Raw genomic sequence first — 22,772 nt, forward strand, 5'->3', positions numbered from 1 at the left:
CAGGAAATGCCACTCAGCCACTAAGTAGGTTTAAAAAGCTATATATAACTAAAACTCCCTATATAAACTATGCATATAAAACTAAAACTATATATGTATACATTTATATATAACTAAAACTTTATATGAGACTAAAATGATAGTTTTATATAGTTTTTTAAACTATAGTTTTATATATATATAACTATATATATATCATTTTTTAAACTATAGTTTTGTAGTTTTATTTATTTACTTTTTAGAGATGGAGTCTCACTCTGTTGCCCAGGCTGCAGTGCAGTGTCATGATCTCAGCTCACTGCAATCTCTGCCTCCCAGGTTCAAGCAATTTTCCTGCCTCAGCCTCCAAAGTAGCTGGAATTACAGGTGCATACCACCACACCTGGCTAATTTTTGTATTTTAGTAGAGGCAGGATTTCACCATGTTGGCCAGGATGGTCTTGACCTCCTGACCTCAGGTGATCCACCCACCTCGGCCTCCCAAAGTGCTGGGATTACAGGCATGAGTCACCGTGCCTGGCTGTTTTATAGTTTTATATAGTTATTTTAAAAAACTATATAAAAGTTTTTGTATAACCACTTAGTGGCTGAGTGAAGTTTCCTGTCATATATGATATAGATATAGATATGTTTATATATGATATAGATACAGATATGTTATATATATGTTATATGTTGTATATAAGATATATACATATAGAGTCATAGAGACACAGAGAAGAAGGAAAAGTTAATCTTACAACCCCAACCTTTTTTCTATTTTACTGAATGCTAGATGAATAGATGAACGAATGAATAGAAATGAATGAATGAATAGAAAATTTTCCCTTTTTTCGGGAAGATAAAAAAGCCTGTGGAAAGAGAGATGTAGAAGACAAACCCTGTAATCACAATTTCATATGACGTGTGCTTTAATGAGAGACATTAGTGTAGTATAGGAAGTAACACAGCCAATTCTGTCTGGTGACATCAGGAAGGGCGTCAAACAGAAAGCAAATTTTGAGATGAAAGTTATGATTCAAATTTCACCAGATGGGCAAGCAGGATTTCACCAGATGGGCAAGCACCAAAAGAGGGAGGCAGGCTAAGGGAACTATGAAAGGAAAGAGTGATGAGATAATACCAGGAAAAAAATTATCAACACTCCCTCCTCCACCGGAATATGGCAATGGAAGAAAATTTGGACAAATGAATGGAGTCAAGTTATTGAACAAAACTGAGTTTCTTGTTCTAGTGGTCCTTCATTGGATATCTGTGTAGAAACATCCAAGAGGCTCCGTAAGTGCAGGTCTGGCACTTAGAAGGGAGGGTCGGGCTTGAGAGAAATGTTTGAGTGATAGTTAAGCACATAGGTGTGAGTAAAACTTCCCAGGTGATCTTGTCTTCTATGCTTTCTCTCTTTATGCTCTGCCACCTATGCCTTGAATTAGAAGGTAAGTGGTGTAAGTGGTGTTATTTCTTATGTTGACTTACAAATATCTATTTGATCATATAATTACATTTCTGGAAATTGATGTTTCTATGTTATTCTTCAAATACAACTAAAACTGCTGGTTGAAAATTTTTGTAAAATATTGTCAGAAGCATCAAATAACCTTAGTCTGTCCTGCTGTATTGTCCTCTTTTTCCAGGGATAAGAAATTTTTAGAAAAATATGAGTCCCTGTCCAGAATACACAAGCCTTGGCTCCACGAATTTTCTTCGAATTATTTCCTGGATTCTGTGTTTAGCTTTGGATTTCTTCTTCTACATAGCCTATGGGAGTTTGACTCACACAGAGTCCCACAGAAACCAAAATACTAAAACATAGAGATGGAAAAGACAGTTCTCCCTGAATAGGATCTAAAGAACATTAAAACATGGTATCATGAGAACTACAACCAGTCATTGAAACTAATGTTTTCTGACGGTAGTAAGTAAAACACTGGAAATGAGATGGCTCTAAGCTACTTCACTTTGAATGTTCAGACCATATTCACAGATGCCTCCACATCAGTCATTCTCTGAGCCAGAGGATGGAGCCAGGGACCTTCATGGCGGTGGGAAAGACACAGTCCCATAGTGCTATCTATGCCCTGTATACTAGCCATTCTCCAGAGGTGATGGGATTGGGAAAGCCCGTCTGTCCAATGAGAGGAAGAAAATGAAAGGGAAGACAGTAAGAGATAGACAATCTTGCTTTTCCTTGTTTTTCTTGTCCGTGACTAGAATGGACACAAATTCCTTTCTTTCAGTTGAGGAATTTATTAAAGCAGGGCATAAGAGCTTAAATAGACTTCAAAAATTCTACTGTAAAACTATTAACCATTTGCTTCTTTCAGGGTAATCTTAATACTGAAAAGAACACTGTAGCTATGAAGTTTCATCATAATCTCCATTCCCACAACCAGGTTGTAAGAGAGATATCATCTGAAGTGAAAGACAGGACATTTTTAAAATGTAAAATATCACTGAATGTTTTCTTAGCAAGTTTTGAGAGGCCATCGCATCTATTAAACAGGAAGATAATTTATATAAAATTTTAATCTAGAACTGTATTTCTTTAACATAATAAACATAATTGCTCTATTTAAAATCACATTGAACATAACAAACAGTAAATTAGACAAGTCAGAAAACCAATTTGTCAACTGTATAAAAATTGAAGAAATAGTCCAGAATTCTTAGGAAGCAGAAAGGGATATTTAACGTGTGAGAAAAAGGTACTACCACAATAGCAGCTTTATTCCCAATGGCTCCAAATTGGAAAATATTCAACATCTGACAATGCAATGGAGAAATGATTGTGTTACATTTATGTAACAGAATAGAATATAGCACAAAAAAATCAAATGTAATTTCCAACACAGATATTTCAAATATAACATTGAATAAAATATAGTAGACACAAAATAATACAGTATGTAGTCAGAATAGTGATTAAATTTGGTAGCATTATGTATTTATTCTGAGGGAGACATGAGGAAGGCTTTTGGAATTCTAAATTCTATATCTTGATCTGGGTGATGATTACATGAGTATATTCATTTCAAAAATTCATTGGGCTGAACACTTAAGATTTGTGCAGTCTATGTATTTTATACCTCACTTAGAAAACTTAAAATGGCAAATATATTATCTTGACCAATGATCTATTGCTGTGTGACAAACCACTCCAAAAGTTAGTGATTTAAAAGAACAACATATTATTATCTCTTGTGATTCTGTAGAAGGGCTCAGCTGGACAGTTCTCACTTAGGGCTGCTCACATGGTCACTGTCAGATAGTCACTGAGGCTGAAGATATCTGAAGACTCAACTAGGCTGAATATCCAAGGTGGCTTTTTTGTGCCCCTGTTGGTTTGTTACCTGGGATGGCTGCAGTAGCTGTGGACCCGCTGAGCATTTCTCTCTGTACACAGCCTTTTGATGTGATTAGATGAGCTGTCTCACAGCATGGTGGCCTCTAGGCAGCTAAAGTTTTGGCATGGTCTTTGACCACCCTAACTGTGAGCATTCAAGAGACCCAGATGTGGTCAACTAGGCTCCTTACAGCCCAGCCTGAGAAATATTCAGTGACACCTCCACCACAATCCAGCCAGCTCGGATTCAAGAGAAGGGCACCCCTGGGAAGGTGACCACTGGCCAGTGTGTTTCATCAGGCTGGTGTCTTTGAAGACCAAATACCACACCACAGCCATTTGAATTTGTGTCATTACTTGGTACTCTTATTTTTTCCCTGCTGCTCTTTTTGCATTGAAGTCCTTTTGGGATGACATCAATAAAACTATTTCATGTTTTTAAGATTGTATTTGTCTAGTATTTCTTTTTCAACCTTTCTACATGCAGCCTTTTTGTTGTTTTTATTCTTCAGGTGGGTATTTCATAAGCAATGTGTATTTTTTCAGCCCATGATTTATAGAACTAGAATCCTCAGTCTATTGTCTTAAATGTATTTCTGTATAGTTTTCTATAGAAGGTGATTTCCTGGGTTTTGAGTTATGTTTCTTGCTTGGTTTTGTACATTAATTTTTCTCACATTTTGGTTTCTTCTTCCCTTATGCATGACCTTATTTTTGTTGACTATTTTTCTCATTTCATTATTTTGCCTTTCAGAAGTCCGCAATTCATTTTTATTTTTTGATGGTTAACTGTAACATTTTATTATATAATTATATTAAGAAAATCTGAGATTAGTCTTATCTTTACCATTCTCCTGAAGCCTATGTGAACTTTAGAACAATTAACACCTATGGTTCCCCTTCATGATTTCCAATATTTTGGATAGTCAGAATGTTAGATCTATCATAACTAGAAGTATTGTTTTATTTTACCAATACTTAATTACAATTACCTACCTATGTGTTAACCATCATCTTTAATCGTCATTGTTTTTGCACAAAACTTTAGTATACCAACTCAGAGCAGAAAGAGGATCCATCATATTCTGTGTCTGCCCTATTAAGCATGCTTCTCTGCTGCATGGCCTTTGATTCCTAGTAGTAGATTTATCCCAGGCAAAGACGTAGAGCCCTATTATGGGCTATCAGATCTCAACACCAAGGATTTCTTGTGCCACAGCCCTTTGGTGCCAGGCCTCTGACTCTAACTTCTATCTCTTTTTCCAACAGTTCTCATGGATACTGAAGTCCCCCAGACACGAAGAAAACTGGTCACATTGACTAATTTTAAGAGATGGCATTGAAGTAGTCTCAGAAAATGAAAAGTCATAGCACATACTAGCTATTGACAATGTATGGTTTTGACTATGGCAAACCCATAACACAAATGGAAGTGTCAGGGAAGAAAAACCACCATGAGCATTAAGGAACAAAAGAATATATTATAGGAATGAGGCCTGACACAATTTGGGGAGAAGATGGATAAGTGAAAGTTTGAAAAGGGTCAGAAAAAACAACTCTAACCAGCTCTGGTGAAGGTGGATGAACTGGACTTTGCATTAAGTTTTGCATTAAGCTGGTATATCCATGCACTACTTGGAACCCTGAAGGGGCTGGTGTAGGAATCTATTGAAGATGGCAGACTCTATGGGCCAATATCCCTGTGAGTTCTCAGAAAATTTGGTGGTGGGACTGCAGTCCCTCCTGGTCAGCAGGGCTGGCAGTCGGTATAAAGAGCTGGATGTGAAGCAGGGGAAAGTCAGCATAAATTGGAACTCACTGGCACTTTTGATGCTACTTCTCACTGCCTGGAGCCAGTAATGACTTCAGAACTCAGTAGCAGCTGTTTTACTTTCCCCTTACAAACTTCCTGCATTTCTTACCCCATGATCAACTCTAACCCGGAACCTTACTAGGAAAAAAGTTATCTGAAACATATTCCTTGCTTAGCTAAGTTGACACGGTGATAAAACCCCACAAGAATATCCAGATGCTCCTTGACTTGCAGTGGGGTAATATCCTGATAAATCCAGCACAAATTGAAAACATCATAATTCAACTTACAATATCCAGCTTATCTGTACATAACCCCATCATAAGTCAAGGAGCACACTGAAATGCATATTGCTTTTGCACCATTGTAAAGTTGAAAAGTCATTGAACCATCATGAGACCATCTGTACCTGACAATTAGTGTTTCTCAAAATAAATAGGAAGATTTTCTTCTGATCTGAAGGTCTTCCAGCCACTCCCTCCCAGACATATCATAATATTGGACCAGAGGTCACCCATAGCAAGCTGTCCCTACTTATTCTTTGCAGAAAAAGTAAAGTTACAGTATGAAGTGGCCTCATTTTCATGAGGCCCAACATACCCAGGAAATAAAAAATGCAGCCACAGGAGCATACAGATGCCCTTTAATAGATATGTCAATATTAACATAATGCAATAGCTATATTTGTTATAAAACGATTTCACCATTGCACAAACATAATATGATGGGCGAAGTCTTAATCTTATCTTTTCTAGCTATCTGTGCCAGAGAAGCAGAACTAAATATTAAATGAAAGCACAATTGGGAGGCTGTTATAAAAATGAAAACATAGGGCTTTCAAAAAAACTTTCCAGCTCCTTGTAATTGCTACACATTTCCAACATCGATCCATTAAAACAAGTATCCCAGCCTGTTCAAATCAAAGAATTTCTTATGCCTCCTAGAAACTATTTTCACTGTCCGGTACTTAGTATGACCTCCATTACAATAGAATAAATTTAACTAATTATTCTCACAACCTCAACAGTGATTAACACAGAAACATACAAGCTAAATTGAGAAATATTATTAGAATGTTTAGAATTAAGTCCCTTTATATATGAGGGAAATTGTCATGAGATACTCATGAGGTAACTATCTCATTTAGAAAATGATGAAGTGGCTTCAACATGATTATGAAGAAACATTGGACTTCCAGCCGAGGCACTGGCCTGTGCTTTATCAATATTTATGGTAGTGCCAACCTGTAGGTCTAGTGATTAACAACCATGAGTTGTCTTGGTGTCATTACTTTGAGGATATGAAACAGAAGCAGCAAACAGACTCCAATGCCATTCATTACCCAAACCTACACTCCTTTCCTTATAGGAAACTCACTTAAGTCATTACAATGCTTTATGTCTCAGTGTATCTTTAATAAATTTGGAAGCTGAATTGGGAAGTCTTTAGGCCACTTTAGGCAATGTATGGGTTTTTTGTTTTCTTTTGAGATGGAGTCTCACTCTGTCACCCAGGCTGGAGTGCAGTGGCATGATTTCAGCTCATTGCAACCTCCGCCTCCTGGGTTCAAGCAATTCTCTGCCTCAGCCTCCTGAGTAGCTGGGATTACAGGTGCCCACCACCACGCCTGGCTAATTTTTGTGTTTTTAGTAGAGATGGGTTTTCACCATGTTGGCCAGATTGGTCTTGAACTCCTAACCTTGTGATCCACCCGCCTCGGACTCCCAGAGTTCTGGAATTACAGGCGTGAGCCACCTCACCCGACCTGTACGGTTTTTTGACAGGCAGAGATGGACGTAACATCAGTCACGGGCAAAGATTACCACCAGGGGGCAGACTAGGGCATCCTTGGGATTCTGTGATCAGTCATCCCTCCTCGCTGGTGAATGGAGGCAGTGGTCACAACTCTACCCAGAGAAGGTGGTGTGAGGCCATCACGGAAGATGCTGCTGCTTCTGCTGCTTCTGCTGCTTCTGGGGACAGGTATAAGCCTCCTTCTACCTGGGAGCTTGGGTGGGCATGTGCGTGTGTTGGCATGGTCAAGTGGTGGCCAGCAGGGTTGCAATGTGGATTGTTTATGCTCATCGAAGGGAGAGGGAGAGGCCCTGCTCTCTAGAGGTGTAAAGGGTAAGGTGAAAGCCGCCGGTCAGAGGAGATGGGGGATTATGGCCCTAGGGAGATGACGGGAAGATTGCACAAAACAAACAGGACTCTCCAGGAGCTGGGAGCACAGGGAGGGAGTGAGGCTCAGCTCTGCCTGGCATCCTGTCTGACTCGGCTCCCACTGGGCACTCCTCTCTCTCTGGCTTCTGTCTCAGCAGGCTCCGGGCTTGGTGCTGTCGTCTCTCAACATCCGAGCAGGGTTATCTGTAAGAGTGGAACCTCTGTGAAGATCGAGTGCCGTTGCCTGGACTTTCAGGCCACAACTATGTTTTGGTATCGTCAGTTCCCGAAACAGAGCCTCATGCTGATGGCAACTTCCAATGAGGGCTCCAAGGCCACATACGAGCAAGGCGTCGAGAAGGACAAGTTTCTCATCAACCATGCAAGCCTGACCTTGTCCACTCTGACAGTGACCAGTGCCCATCCTGAAGACAGCAGCTTCTACATCTGCAGTGCTAGAGACACAGCGCCAGGAGGGGATCAGAGACTGCGGCAAGAACCCCTGCAGCTGCCCTCCGCCCCAGCGGGCCCCCTGAGTGCTGAGAGGGGAAGCGTGGAGAATGGAAAACCACAGCTTTCCTGACTGAGACATCTGGGAGTGTGTGTGCAGGGGGTGGGGCGGGGGGAGGGGGAGAAAAAGAAAAGAAGCACTGTGAGTGTGGAGTATGGAGGAGGTGTAGTGTTTGAGACCCACGAAATGGCAATAGAGTTGGGCCTAAAGTGGTCGGCGGACATGGAAAGTTCCCTGAAAATTATAAAACCTGGAATTTTGCCCTGACTCTGCCACATTAGTCATGTATTCTTGAATAGATCTACACATAATCCTAGAGGTAGATATGAAGACAGTTGTATAATCACTGTGTATTTCCTATAATAAACTTCAGCAACTGGCTTTCTTGTCATCATGCTGGGCTCTCAAGACAAAGATAACCAAGAGGCAGCCAAGTAGAGAGTTATGCATGAATACGTTACCTTAGGGGAGGATAGCAACAGCATTGAATAGCATTCACTCCAAATTTGTGTTCTGTCCTCCTTAGACAAGGCCACCAAAATAAAATCCTATCACATTTCCTGTAAATGTTGAACGCCATCATGTTCTCCATGGTGTTTCGGTTGATGAATGAACAGAGTAAGACTCGGTACAAAGGGAGGGGAGCACCCTCTACGCCTAGGTACACACCATACGGAATGTATCGCTAGGGAAGGTGCTGGTGAGCTGGCTCCTGGGAAAGGTGTCAAGGGGAAGAGGGGGCAGAGGTACCTAGAAGGAAGACCTCAGACAACATGGCTTGTCTACAGAGTTGGAAAGTTCTGCCAGTAGTTAGAAGACAGTAAGTGGAACAGTGAAAATCCTTTCCTAGGAGAAACCAAACATTTATATTGACCACAAATCTGTATGAACCAACAGAAAATGAGCAAAACATACGACCATACATTTAATAGAATAAACATATATGACTAATAAACACATAGAGATATTTCACTTCATTGATGATCAGGATAATATGAAGCAAGACACAATGATACATAGTTTTATATCCACTTGATTAGCAAAATATAAAAAGTTTAGAAATATAAAATGTTAGCGAGGGTATGGATTCATAGGATTACTTATAAATTACTGATGGGAGCATAAGTACTACCAACCATTTGGAAACAGTTCAGCATTATCTCGTAGTTGAAGATTCCTATATCCCATGACTCAGCAATTCCACTCCTAGGTTTACATCAGGAGAAGCTCTTGCATACACATATCAGAAGACATAAATACAAAAGTGTTCTTAACAGCACCAAACAGTAGAAAAACATGGCCCCAAGCCACATATGCACTGAGAAGAGTGAACGAATAAACTGTGACATATTCATATGAGTCAAAATGAATGAACTATAGTGAAGAGCAAGGTTATAGGTGAATCTTAGCAATATAATAGCAAATGTAAAAACTAAGTCTAATGAGATTATGCAAAGCATAATGTGCTTTTCATAAAGCTAAAAACAAGTCAAGAAAATAATTTTCAGGACTAAAACATATTAGAACAAATTATATTGAAAGGAAAGCAAAGATGAGTTGTATGCTGGAGCCTACTTTATCAGCTCATGGGAGCTGACTGTATACATTTTTCCCAACTCCAGTTTTAGTGACATCATTTTGTTAGCTTGAAACTGGCCATAGTGAGGGTATTTACACTACAGAAATTAGCAAACACAGCAAATTACAGTTTGCTTTATTTTCCTCCAGACTTAGTTGTCAACCCTTTACCCTTTACCAACACACTACTGGCAGGGAATAATAATGACCCAAGTTCAGGATTTTTATAAGGCTGGGGCATGGCAGGAGATAGAATGAGAGAGAACTACATAGCTATACATTGAAATATTGTCAAGGTCTATCTTGCATAATGTTGAGGAGGAGATGTTTTACAAGTTCCTATTATGTTTTTTAAAAATATTCATTGACAAGCAATGTCTGTGTGTTATGAACCACAGGTTAAGATAAATAAAATTGTATGCATATAGCATCAAAAAGAAGAGAAAACAAATAAATGAATAGATTGGCGTTCTTACAAGAAAAGGATCAAGGGCATTTTATAGTCAAAACCAGGAGTGAAATAGCAGTGGCTTAACTGCTACCATCCTCATATAGATATCGGCTGCTGAATTAATCACAGCGGACAACCTACCACCCAACAGACCTGGACGCTTGTCAACCCCTTTGCAACACAGAACAGGGGTTTAGACAATAAGGGTGAACGTGAAAGCGTGGAGATGACACCTGGCCCCTGACCAAGGTGGAACTGACTGGAATAAGATGGGAGCCAATTCTGCAGTGGACACGCTGCTGCTGTTCGTCTCCGCTATGACCGTGTGTTGCTGGTGGTTAAATACCCCACCTGGGTTCAGTCACCTCAGACTGTGCCATTGCCACTGAACTCAGGGCCCACTTTAATTGTAGCCTTTTACTCTGTTAGTGTTTTCAGCCTGGAGAACAGAGCTAGTAAAATACTTATAAAATATTCCACTGCTTCACTAACGGCATGGAAAAGACAAGAGCTTTTAAGGCTCTGGCATGAAACAGGGAGACAGTGGTTACATTCCTATTTCACGCAGTCACTATTTCCGACTACGTTAAGCTGAGGAGTGTAGTGTTTCAGTGACATTTAGCATGGAACGCTGCTGGGTTCAGACCTGCCATTCCCAAACCAGCTGACTGTCAAGGACACAGCCTACTGCCTACCTATATTACCTTAGGAAAGGAGACAACAGCGTTGAACAGCATTCAGTCCGTATTTGTGTTCTGTCTTCCTTGGACAAGTACCAACAAAATAAAATCCTATCACATTTCCTGTAAATTTTGAATGACATAAATTTTTGATGAGCAATTCTTTTTGAAGTGTTTAACTTTCTGTTCTGATTTTATATTCTACTCTCTGTGCTTTGTTGTATTTAAAATCAAGTTCACCTTTCAGAGGCAGTGATGGGTGAGGTAAGAGACAGACTCTTACATCCTCCTCCCCAACACACACACACACACACACACACACACACACACACACACACGGAGGCACTGTTTTTCCCAGTAATGGAGAAGCCATGGGAAGAATTTCAGAGGTTTCAAGGGAGCTAGGGTCATCTAATTCCTCTATATCCTTGGATATCCCCATTCTTAATGTCAAAAATAATCTCTCGAACTGGTTTCCCAGAGTCTCAACCCATTTGCTATAGTACATGCACCATCTCAGGTGTCCAAAGATGAATATTTGATAAGCTACTTCACAACTTCATACCTCTGCTGCTGTTTTTCCATTCTGGAATGTGGAAAGCAGTGTGACTCCTATTAACTGACCAGTAGTCAATTTTAACTACCCATAAATATGTGAGTGTCTTTTATCTGTAATCTCCTATCTGGTGCCATTTTTGAAAACCAGTTAAGACTCTTTTATCCTAAAAAATGAACTATGTCTAATTTCTTGAAAGTAATTATTGATGAAATACTCCCTGGAGAGTCTGAAGCCCCTGGTATTGCATATTTAATGGTTATCCTCCTTTTAATAAAAGGTATAGGAAGAAATTTTAAATATTATTCCTAAATACCTTACATCAAGATGAGCTAGAGTTAATTAAGTGGGACGAGGGATAATGAATTCAAGGGCATTTAAGAAAGATTAAAGAACCAGTGCAAAATGTTTTAATCAGGAAAGAAATTAGTGTGTTTAATGACAGGAAAGAAGTCAGCAGAGTGACAGGAGCAGGGGGAGGAGGTGGTTGAGTACAGGGCAAAATTGAAGAAGGCAGGAAGGCACCAGGCCACTCAGAACCTTACTGGTCAAGGTAAATGATACAGAATCCAACATAAAGCTTAATAGGAGACACTGAGGTTTTCAACATTTGACTTCTTTAGTAATCAGATTCGTGGCTGTGTGTGTATCTGTGTATTTAATCACCCTGGTCACAAAGTGAAGAAATAATGGACCATGCAGGGAAGGCAAAATGTTACCTCTACCCTCTTGCAGTTTTTCGGCTGGTCCTGAGAATGGAACAGATTAACAGGAAGGAAAGCATACACATGTATTTAATACAAGTTTTACATCACATGAAAGCCCCCATAATTAAAGGAAGACCTGAATGTGCAGTTAGAGTTGAACATTCATATATTGAATTGGGCAAAGAGTCATACATTGTGGAAAGGTGAAAAAGTAAAGGGGCTTAGGCTAGAGTTGCTGGTTGAATGGCAAAGTGACTAGGAAGGTGAGGATTAGTTTAACAAGCTTTTTTTTTGTTACAGATTCCTTGGCCTCAATATCACCCCATTCTATCTTGGATGTTAAGAATATTCTTTTTTCCTGGTATACATAAAACATCTTTTATATGGGAGGCTTATTCCATTTTTCAAGAAGAAAAGGGGAAGGGTCAGAGTACTCCTCTTATACTTGCTATTGTCTTTAATGCCTCTAGCTCAAAATAATCCTTATGCCAAAGTGGCATATTTTGGGCAGAGGGTTGGGAGGCTTATGCTGCCACCCTCCAGCAGTGTGAACAGAGTTGATGCGGAGGAAAAACTTAGCTCAGGCAAGCAGTAGTTTAGCTCAGATAATGATGATGGTGTTAGAAATATGGGGAAAATGAGACATTTAAAAGGAAGTAAATCAAAGGACTTGGCAATTGATTAGACATGAGCAGCAATATGCAGGGGGTGGGGGGTGGTGATTAAGAGAGACTGCTACACACAGACAAATAAGAAGGACCAAGTGGGAAGAAGATCAAGATTTACTCTGAGATTGGGAGTGCCTTAGGGACAGTAATCTAACCAGGAATATGCAGAGAGCAGTTGGATGTACAAGTCATGGACTCAGAAAATGGATCTGGATAAGAAATACACCTTTGGGACATTTAGCATCACTGGAAGAACGAAAGTGCCTCCAACCCCTTGATATAGAGTTTACGATGAAAAGATCAGATAACATAGGATAGCGGTTTAGGGAGCACACCTGCCTTGGGGGACTATAAAAGGTTGAGGGAGGCAAAATGCACTGATAAACCACCATCGGCATTAGACTAATGGCTGAATAATTGTGTAAGTAATTGCTAGTAACAATGCTGTGGAGTATGTGGCAGGTAGCACATCAAGTGCTGCTTTTTTCTTAATTTCGCTCTGATACCTGGAATGCCTTTTTGCTGCCTCGCTGCCGGGCGGGCCACTCCCCACTCAGGCAGGCCGAGGCAGAGCTCAGCGGGCATTGGATGAATTCGCTCCTTTGACCGCTAGAGGGTGATGTGGATCTTTCTATAAAATATCTGCCGCTCATCAAGTGGGGACTCACAGCTTCACCGGATATTTCAGATGAGATGTTTAGGTACTGACTGACCAAAAAAATTGCAGATATCCTGGGAGGCCAAATTGGTCTTTAAAATGGCAGGATGTAATCTTAACATTTTGTAATTCCCTTAGCGTTTACCCATACCTGGCACCTGTAGTTGTGTGATTTCTACACAATTGATAAATATATAAATGAATAATACCGTGATTTCTATTCAACATTGTGCTGAATTTGCAACCAGTGAAACAAGGGGAAAAAGTTGAAAATGAGAAAGGAAAGAAAAATAAGTATTGGCGCACGACAAGTTTATTTATAGAGATTCGAAAGGGTCTAAAGAAGCAATGCATTATCAATAACAAAATGTAGTAAGTTTACTGAATTTAACATAAATATAAAACATTATTTTATTTTCACATACTACAAGCAGTTATGTTTTTTAACGAGAGACAATTTACAAATAATGATATAAAATAGAAAATAAACACCTAAGAACAAATCTATTAGATTAGCAAGACTATCATGCAGAAAACTATTAAAATTTTAGGGGAATCAGGGCCGCGCTCAGTGGCTCACGCCTGTAATCTCAGCACTTTGGGAGGCCGAGGCGGGCAGATCATGAGGTCAGGAGTTCAAGACCAGCCTGGCCAATAGGGTGAAACTCATCTCTACTAAACGTACAAAAAAATTAGCCAGGCATGGTGGCGCACGCCTGTAGTCCCAGCTAGTCCGGAAGCTGAGGCAGGAGAATGGCTTGAACCCAGAAGGCGGAGCTTGCAGTGAACCGAGATCATGCCACTGCACTCCAGCCTGGGTGACAGAGCTAGCCTCTGTCTCTAAATAAATATTTAAGGGGATTATTTTAAAAGTTTGAAATAAGCCGGACGTGGTGGCTCACACCTGTAATCTCAGCACTTTGGGAGGCCGAGGTGGGTGGATCACCTGAGGTCATGAGTTCAAGACCAGCCTGGCCAACATGGTGAAACCCCGTCTCTGCTAAAAACACAAAAAATTAGCTGGACATGGTGGTGGATGCCTGTAATCCCAGCTACTCGGAAGGCTAAGGCAGGAGAATTGCTGGAACCCGGGAGGCGGAGGTTGCAGTGAGCTGAGATTGCACCATTGCACTCCAGGCGGCTGGGCGACAGAGCGAAACTCCGTCTCAAAAAAAAAAAAGTTTGAAATAAGTAAAGATATACAACATCATCATGAAAAAGTGAATCCAATAGTAAGATTATTTCAATTTCTGCAGTATTATCTATATATTCAATACCACAGTAATCAAACTACAAAAGATTTACTTTATGAAATTTGGCAAATAATCTACAACTAAGTGAAAAAGAACAAAAATAAGCAATATTTAAGAAGTACAAAAAGTGATGTGAATTGCTCTACCAATTATCAAATTATGTTATCATTTAGGATAATGAAAGAAGCTTGATTAAATAGGCAAATGGAAAACAGAAAATGAAAAATAGGCCCATGAATATACAGGAATTTCATATATAATAGAGGTGTTATTGAAGATATACGGAGGAATGATGTAATATACAAGTTATTCTGGAACAGGTGGTTATCCATACAAGGAAAGATGAATTTAAACCTTACTTCACAATATATGTCAAAATAAATCACAAGTGAATTAAATGCTTAAATGCAAAATTCAAAATGTTAGGAGTTTTGGTAAATAATAAGGATTATATCTTCATGAACTTGGGCTATGGAAGATTTTTTTTAATAAAGAATTAAAAAACATGTTTACCCCAAATAAAAGAATAATGCATTCTACTAAAGAAATCCAACAAAAAGTAGCACAAACAGAATAAAGACATACATCACAAATTGGAAAGATATTAGCAACACACATAGCTGACAAAGGTTGGGTATCCAGAGTCTAGAAAGAACTGTTACAAATAAATAATAGCTAATCAACCAAAAAGAAATATGGACAAAGGGCAGTTTACAGGCAACACTGGTGGCCTATAATATATCAAATATATTCAACCTCCTTAGCAACCAGAAAGAAGCAAACAAAAACTCTACTGCACCATGAGATAATATTAATATACTAGGCTGGCAAAATTAAAGGTATATTAAATAGCAAGTGTAGTCCTAGATGTGGAACATCTGAACACACTCATGAGCTGTTCGTGGGGTCATTTATTTGGCTTAATCACTTTGGAAAGCATTTTGTTATGTTATGTAAAGTTGACATGTTGACTTGAAGACGCAGTCTTTACATTGCCAGGTATGGCAACAATCTTGCACCTAGAAAAGCAGAGACATGTTCAAGAATACAATACTGTTTGTAGCAGCACAAACACCCAGGGAAAAATTAGTGTGCATTAATTCAAGAATGAATAAATTCTAGCCAATGAATATAATGTAATACTAGATAGCAGTGAAAGTAAATTGTCTAGATTGTGTGTCAACGTATTATCACAGACCTAATGTTGAATGAAAAAATAACATTATAGAAAATATATAAACTAGCTGATTCCTCTTAGATACATTTCAAAGACACACAAAAAATACTACATAATTTACAGATTCTTGTGTAAATGCTAAAGACTATAATGCAAAGCAAGTGAATGACAAATTTAAACTTCAGATTACACCTACCTGGGCATGACGGAGAAACAATGAGGAAATCTAAAAGAGTAACATGGACTGAGAAATTTTCAGCAATAATCTAACTCTTAAGCTGATTGGTTCAGGCAAAGGTATTCATTTTATTGCTTCTATATATGCATTGCATATTTGTCATAAATATTGTTCTGTATAGTTCAACATTTCATTACTTAATGTAGCCAGGCACAGTGGCTCATGCCTGTAATCCCAACAGTTTGGGAGGCTGAGGCGGGCAGATCACTTGAGGTCAGGAATTAAAGACCAGCCAGTGACATGGTGAAAGCCTGCCTCTACTAAAAATACAAACATTTGCCAGGTGCGGTGGTGGGGGCCTGTAATCCCAGCTACTCAGGAGGCTGAGGCAGGAGACTGCTTGAACCCGGGAGACAAAGGCTGCAGTGGGCTGAGATCATGCCACTGCACTCCAGCCTGGGAGACAGAGCAAGATCCGTCTCAAAAATAGTAAATAAATAAGTAAATAAATAAATAAATAAATACTTAATGTAAAGCAGCTGCTATGTGATTTTATAAGTGTGTCAAAAGCTACTATTTGTAAAGACCGAGTTGTATGATTCCTTACCTGAGATGGAAGGGAGGGGAAGAAGCAAATTGACAAGTTAAAAAAGTAAATAGAGTGTAAATTAGTTCAACCATTGTGGAAGACAGTGTGGAGATTTCTCAAGGATCTAGAACCAGAAATACCATTTGACCCAGCAATCCCATTACTGGGTATATAACCAAGGGATTATAAATCATTCTGCTATAAAGAGACATGTTCATACATGTTTATTGCACCACTGTTCACAATAGCAAAGACTTGGAACCAGCCCAAATGCCCATCAATGATAGACTGGATAAAGAAAATGTGACACATATATTCCATGGAATACTATGCAGCCATAAAAAAGGATGAGTTCATGTCCTTTGCAGGGACATGGATGAAGCTGGAAACCATCATTCTCAGCAATCTATCACAAGAACAGAAAACCAAACACCGCATGTTCTCCCTCATAAGTGGGAGATGAACAATGAAAACACATGGACACAGGGAGGGGAACATCACACATGGGGCCTGTCGGGGGATGGAGGGCTAGGGGAGGGATAGCATTAGGAGAAATACCTAATGTAGGTGATGGGTTGGTAGGTGCAGCAAACCACCATGGCATGTGTATACCTATGTAACAAAAGTGCACATTCTGCACATGTACCCCAGAACTTAAAGTATAATAATTTTTTAAGTAAATAAATGTATGAGTGATTTTACTTAAAAAAATAGCAAAACAGTGAGTCACAGAAAAAAAAACTAAAAGCAGGCTGAAACTTACACTATTTTTAACAGCTAAAACAAAGCCTGCCCTCCTACATTCTTTGAAATTGAAATGACTCTGTCCCATGTACAGAGCATCTACGAAGGCTATGGAAAGTGATCACGTCACAAGCAGGTTGCTGACGGGGGCTAGGGGAGCAGCTGAAGAAGCCTTACAGAAAAAGCTACCACTACGATTTCTTTCTGAGCCAACCATGTGCCTCAGACTTCTCTGCTGTGTGGCCCTTTCTTTCTGGGGAGCAGGTAAGGCCCTGTTCTGAACTGGTTGAATTTCAGTTCCAAGACTCTCTCCTGTGGCTGCAGTATCAAGCTCCCTCCTGCGCTTTTTCTACAGCTGCTCTCTCCTTCCTCCACAGGCTCCACGGACACCAAGGTCACCCAGAGACCTAGACTTCTGGTCAAAGCAAGTGAACAGAAAGCAAAGATGGATTGTGTTCCTATAAAAGGACATAGTTATGTTTACTGGTATCGTAAGAAGCTGGAAGAAGAGCTCAAGTTTTTGATTTACTTTCAGAATGAAGAACTTATTCAGAAAGCAGAAATAATCAATGAGCGATTTTTAGCCCAATGCCCCAAAAACTCATCCTGTACCTTGGAGATCCAGTCCACGGAGTCAGGGGACACAGCACTGTATTTCTGTGCCAGCAGCAAAGCCACAGTGCCGAATGTTAGCCCTTCTTAGAACACAAACTCATTATGGACCCAGCTCAGGAAATAAGTGTGTAGCAGGTTGGTAGGCACTACATAACAGAAACCCAACTTGAAAGACAATAAATCAGAAGGAAAAACTTGTAAATAACAGCTCTAAGTGAGCAAAAAACAAAGGGGGGTAATTTAAAACAACTGATGGGGACAAAACCCCAGGGAAGGGGCCAGAAGGCATAAAAAGCTTGGATTCCTCAGTGTTCAGCATATTAGGTAAGATATGCTAGGTTACCTTCTCTCTCTCTTTCTACATGAGCTTTATGGATTTCTAACAATCTTTATTTAAAGAATGGGATTCTGTGCTTTTCACTTGGTAAAGTTGTGGGTGCACAAATAAGAATGACAAGCGGATCAATTGTGTCTTTCAGGTAGACCCTGATCTTCTGACCCAGCACATTTCCTTGAACTAGAGACAGACTCTAAAGGGCTTTTTGACTGCTTCTCACAGCTCTCCCTGCCATAGAAGCCTAGTGGGAACCACTAGCAATTCCTGCCCTATGGAATGTTACAATCACAACTTTTTATTTTTATTTATTTATATTTATTTTAATTTTTTTTGAGACGGAGTCTCGCTCTGTCATCCAGGCTGGAGTGCAGTGGCGTGATCTCGGCTCACTGCAAGTTCCGCCTCCTGAGTTCACGCCATTCTCCTGCCTCAGCCTCCCGAGTAGCTGGGACTACAGGCGCCCGCCACCACGCCCAGCTAATTTTTTGTATTTCTTTTAGTGGAGACGGGGTTTCACCGTGTTAGCCAGGATGGTCTCGATCTCCTGACCTCGTAATCCGCCTGCCTCGGCCTCCCAGAGTGCTGGGATTACAGGCATGAGCCACCACGCCTGGCCAACAATTACGAACATTTTTAAAGCAACTCTATTGAGACATAAGATATATATGGAATATGTATGCAATAAACAAATGCAACTGCTGCAATAAAACACACCCGCATTTTAAGTGTACACTTCAACAAATTTTAACACATTTTTATACCCATGATGTAACCATGATGACAATCAAGATACAAAACATTTTCATCGTCTCAGAAAGTCTCCCACATCTCTTTATTGAGGTCTTGTTAATTTCTCTCAGCATCGCTTTGTATTTTTTATTATACAGATCTTATACATATTTTCCTAAATTTTATTTTAACAAGATTATAAATGTACTCAATAAAAATATTTTCTGCCAAGATTTCACGTCAGCCTAATTCAATTTCGTCTTTACATTTTTCAATTGACATCTCTACCTCAGCATATTACATACAAATACCTTCCCCAGAAATTGCATATGGTTTGGAGCAACCATATGTGAGCTCACAGCGTCAGCCTCATTTACCATGTGAACCAATCAAGTGTTAGTGCTGGTCTGTTTCCAGGTAAAATATACTCATTTACATGTATTGGAAAAGCTGTGAAATTTCTGCAAGGTGTACTTTAAGAAGAGATACATTTTGTTAATGAAAACATACCTATGAGGTAAGATTAATTAAAGGGAATGTTTTGCAGTTAAGCACATGATTTGGAATGAGGGGTTGCAGCCCTGCTGGTCAAGCCTCTGAATTCCATTCTTGTTTCTCCCATAGGCCACCTTCATCAGGTCTACAGTTCTACAACACAGAGTGTCAGTAGTAGGGAAGGTTGTTCATGTGAGAGCAGGGAATACTTGGGATTCTGTAGTTTCTGCTCAACTTTGCTGTGGACTTAAAATTGCTCCAAAAATACAATTCACTAATTTAAAAATGGATCCAAGTATTCAGATGGAGAATTACCATATTGGAGGCACGAAATGGGAACATACTGTTGAATCTGTTGCAATATAGGAAGAGTGTTTAATGACATAAACTTTTTCATTATTTACTCCTTTATCTAGGAAATAGGACACTATTTAACACTGACTACAATGAGGATCTTAAATACAGTAGAACTGTCTAAATTCTATCAATAAGAATAATGTATATATTACCAATATTGGGATCTGAGGTGTCTCAGAATTAGTAACACATAGTACTGTAGAGATTATTTTAAAACATAGTGTGGAGATAATTTTGTGATTCCATTTTAGGAATACTATTTCTGATTACATGGTTTCTTAGCATAAAGCCTTACTCTTTCATGCAAGAGAGTATATACTATCATACTATGTCCCTGTAGTTTTCTATTCCAATAATGCTCCTCAGGAATAAAATATACATGATAATCATGATGATGATATGGATAATGATGAATATAATTGATAATGCAGACAGTATGTAGAAAGATAGATGATAGAATTTGTACCATGTTTCCAGGACTAGAACACAATCATGGTAAGTATAATATAATACCTGTTATAATTGAAGTCTGTAAACAGTCTAAAGAAGTAGTTTAAATTGTTTCCCTTGACACCTTGACAAATCTGCAAACTACACATATAGGCTAAGTACTTCCGAGGCTATATGAACGTCCTAAAAAGCATTTCCTGTCTGTGGATTCCAGCATAATGCATATTCTCTTCTAAGGCAGAAGTTTTTAACCTGGGATCCGTGGACCTCCAAGGAGTGCACAGATAAAATTCAGGGAATCAATAAATTTGAATGGGAAAATAGATCTTTATTTTAACTAACCTCCAACTGAAATATACCTTTCCTTCTATGATATAGTGAGTAAACCATAGTAGTTTTAGTGATATCAGTGACAAAGTCAATGACAGAAATCACAGACATTTGCTTATATGTTGCATAGATGACAGTTGATATAAAAGTCAGATATTTTCATACCACGTTACATGCAGTAAATATACTTTCATCACTATGTTGAAATCATGACAGTTTTCAGATTCAGCAGGTTATATTTCATTTAATGAAATTTAAATGTGTTCCTATATTAATATATGAGAATTTAAAAAATTGATATCTGCATTTCAAAATAATTTTCTATATTCTAGTTTATGCATTTAAAATGTTATTCTGAGATGGGGTCCTTAGGATTTACCAGTCTGACAAAGAGGTCCCTGGTACAATGTGAAGAACTCTTGGACACAGAATTAGATCCTCAACGCAGGCATGATTGACAACCTGAAGCCTAGACCTACGCATTGGAAACAACTATGTTGCAAGCATTCTTTCTCAGAGCTTCATCCACACTGCTGCACCTCTTAATGCTTCTCACTCTAAATAATTACTTTATATTCTCTTTCTGTCTCTCTCCTGCTCTTTCTTTTCTCTCTCTCTCTCTCTCTCTCTCTGCCTTGTTTTTCTTCTAGGAGGGAACAGCAACAGCTTCTAAACCCCACCAGCTTGCAACCAAAAGTTTCATCATGAAAGCATCTTTTAATTGCAGATAACCTCAGAAATAGAACAACATTTGTCTATCAAAACAAAAGCATTCATTAAGAAATCATCTAGGATCCTATTTTTATTTACTAAAACTACTGGGAAGAACCCATGTTATACAATGAATTTACACTCATACAAATTTCTACTCAGTTGGAAAATGATACTTCAGTCAGCTGGTACAACCCTATGACCATAAATGTCTGATTTCACTTGATACAGTATTGACTTCCTAACTTCCTGTGAATTAGAACTTCAGGTCCAGAAAGTAATAAGAGCAAACGCAAATCTAGTGTTTCTTATGTACTAAGAACTGCTCTAAATGCTTTATTTATGTAATGTTCATCACAGGTTTTGGGGTAGTTACTTACTATCTCAATTTTACAGATAAAGTGAAATTGAAGAGATGCTCTGTAACTTTTCCAAGGTTACATAGCTGCTAAATGGCAGAGACAGGACTAAAGCCCATGCCGTGTCCCAAGTCCCTGCTCTAATCCATTGTCACAAGGGAAGGGGCGCTTCAGACACTTTGCTATTCCTAAAATTACAGGAGTAGCCCCCACCCCATCTCTACTGTATTAATTATTTATAGTGAATACAGAGGGTGTAGATAATCGGTTCTCTAAAAAACAAAAACAAAAACAAAACCACTAAACTTCCAAACCCCTTCTTGTGTTGAGTTGAGCACAGGTGCATGGCACTCTGTGTATGACTCTGACCAGGAAATGAGGGATTGGCTCTTCTGACCATGCAGGCAGGCACTTGTCCATTTAGAAGGGATATAAAAAGCTTCTATAAGCAGAAGAGGAGGTGCATGTTACTTGATCGCTCTAATTCTTAGTCTCACCATCTGCAAAATCAGCTGTGAAAATCAGTCATCACGTAGCAATGACAAATTCGTTATATTAAGCCCCGGGGAGGGGCTAGATCTCAGCCCCTTCCCTTGGCCTCTCTCTCTCTCTCAGAGCCTGTGTCTGTAACTTCAGAGAGATTTTGTCGCTGCCATGGGGAGCTGGGTCCTCTGCTATGTGACCCTGTGTCTCCTGGGAGCAGGTGAGCTCAGCACACATCCAGGTGGTCAATTCCTATTCTGGGCTTGCCAGGCCCCTCCCTGGCCAGCACCTCCCTTCCAGGCATGATCTCCAGCCTTTGTCTCTTGGACCCTTGGATGCTGACATCTATCAGATGCCATTCCAGCTCACTGGGGCTGGATGGGATGTGACTCTGGAGTGGAAACAGAATTTGAGACACAATGACATGTACTGCTACTGGTACTGGCAGGACCCAAAGCAAAATCTGAGACTGATCTATTACTCAAGGGTTGAAAAGGATATTCAGAGAGGAGACCTAACTGAAGGCTACAGTGTCTGCCAAGAGGAGAAGGGGCTATTTCTTCTCAGGGTGAAGTTGGCCCACACCAGCCAAACAGCTTTGTACTTCTGTCCTGGGAGCGCACCACAGTGGAAGCACAACCATTGTCTCTCTGTGCGGAAATGTGTCCTCACCCTATGGCCCCCACCACATCCTCTAGCTTAATTTTTTCATTTTTAATATTTTCTTGAGATTTTACTATGTCCTGTTACTTTTGCAAACACAAAAGATACAAAACTGAAAAGAAAATAGATCCTTTATCCAAGGAGCTAAGAGTCTAGCAAGAAAGTAGTTATAACAGA

General features: G+C 39.5%; 2 gene segments (V, D, J or C); both read left to right on the forward strand.

Moving 5' to 3' along the window:
- Positions 1-6,164: 6,164 nt before the first annotated feature.
- Positions 6,165-7,899, forward strand: LOC134810636 (T cell receptor beta variable 20-1-like). The segment is given in 2 exon segments: positions 6,165-7,136; positions 7,475-7,899. Coding segments are annotated over 2 exon segments (522 nt in total).
- A 9,210-nt stretch (positions 7,900-17,109) lies between these two features.
- On the forward strand, positions 17,110-17,845 carry LOC104007429 (probable non-functional T cell receptor beta variable 23-1). The segment is given in 2 exon segments: positions 17,110-17,330; positions 17,444-17,845. Coding segments are annotated over 2 exon segments (504 nt in total).
- Positions 17,846-22,772: the final 4,927 nt, after the last annotated feature.

This window comes from Pan troglodytes, chromosome 6, assembly GCF_028858775.2.
Source record: "Pan troglodytes isolate AG18354 chromosome 6, NHGRI_mPanTro3-v2.0_pri, whole genome shotgun sequence".
Classification (NCBI taxonomy): Eukaryota; Metazoa; Chordata; class Mammalia; order Primates; family Hominidae; genus Pan; species Pan troglodytes.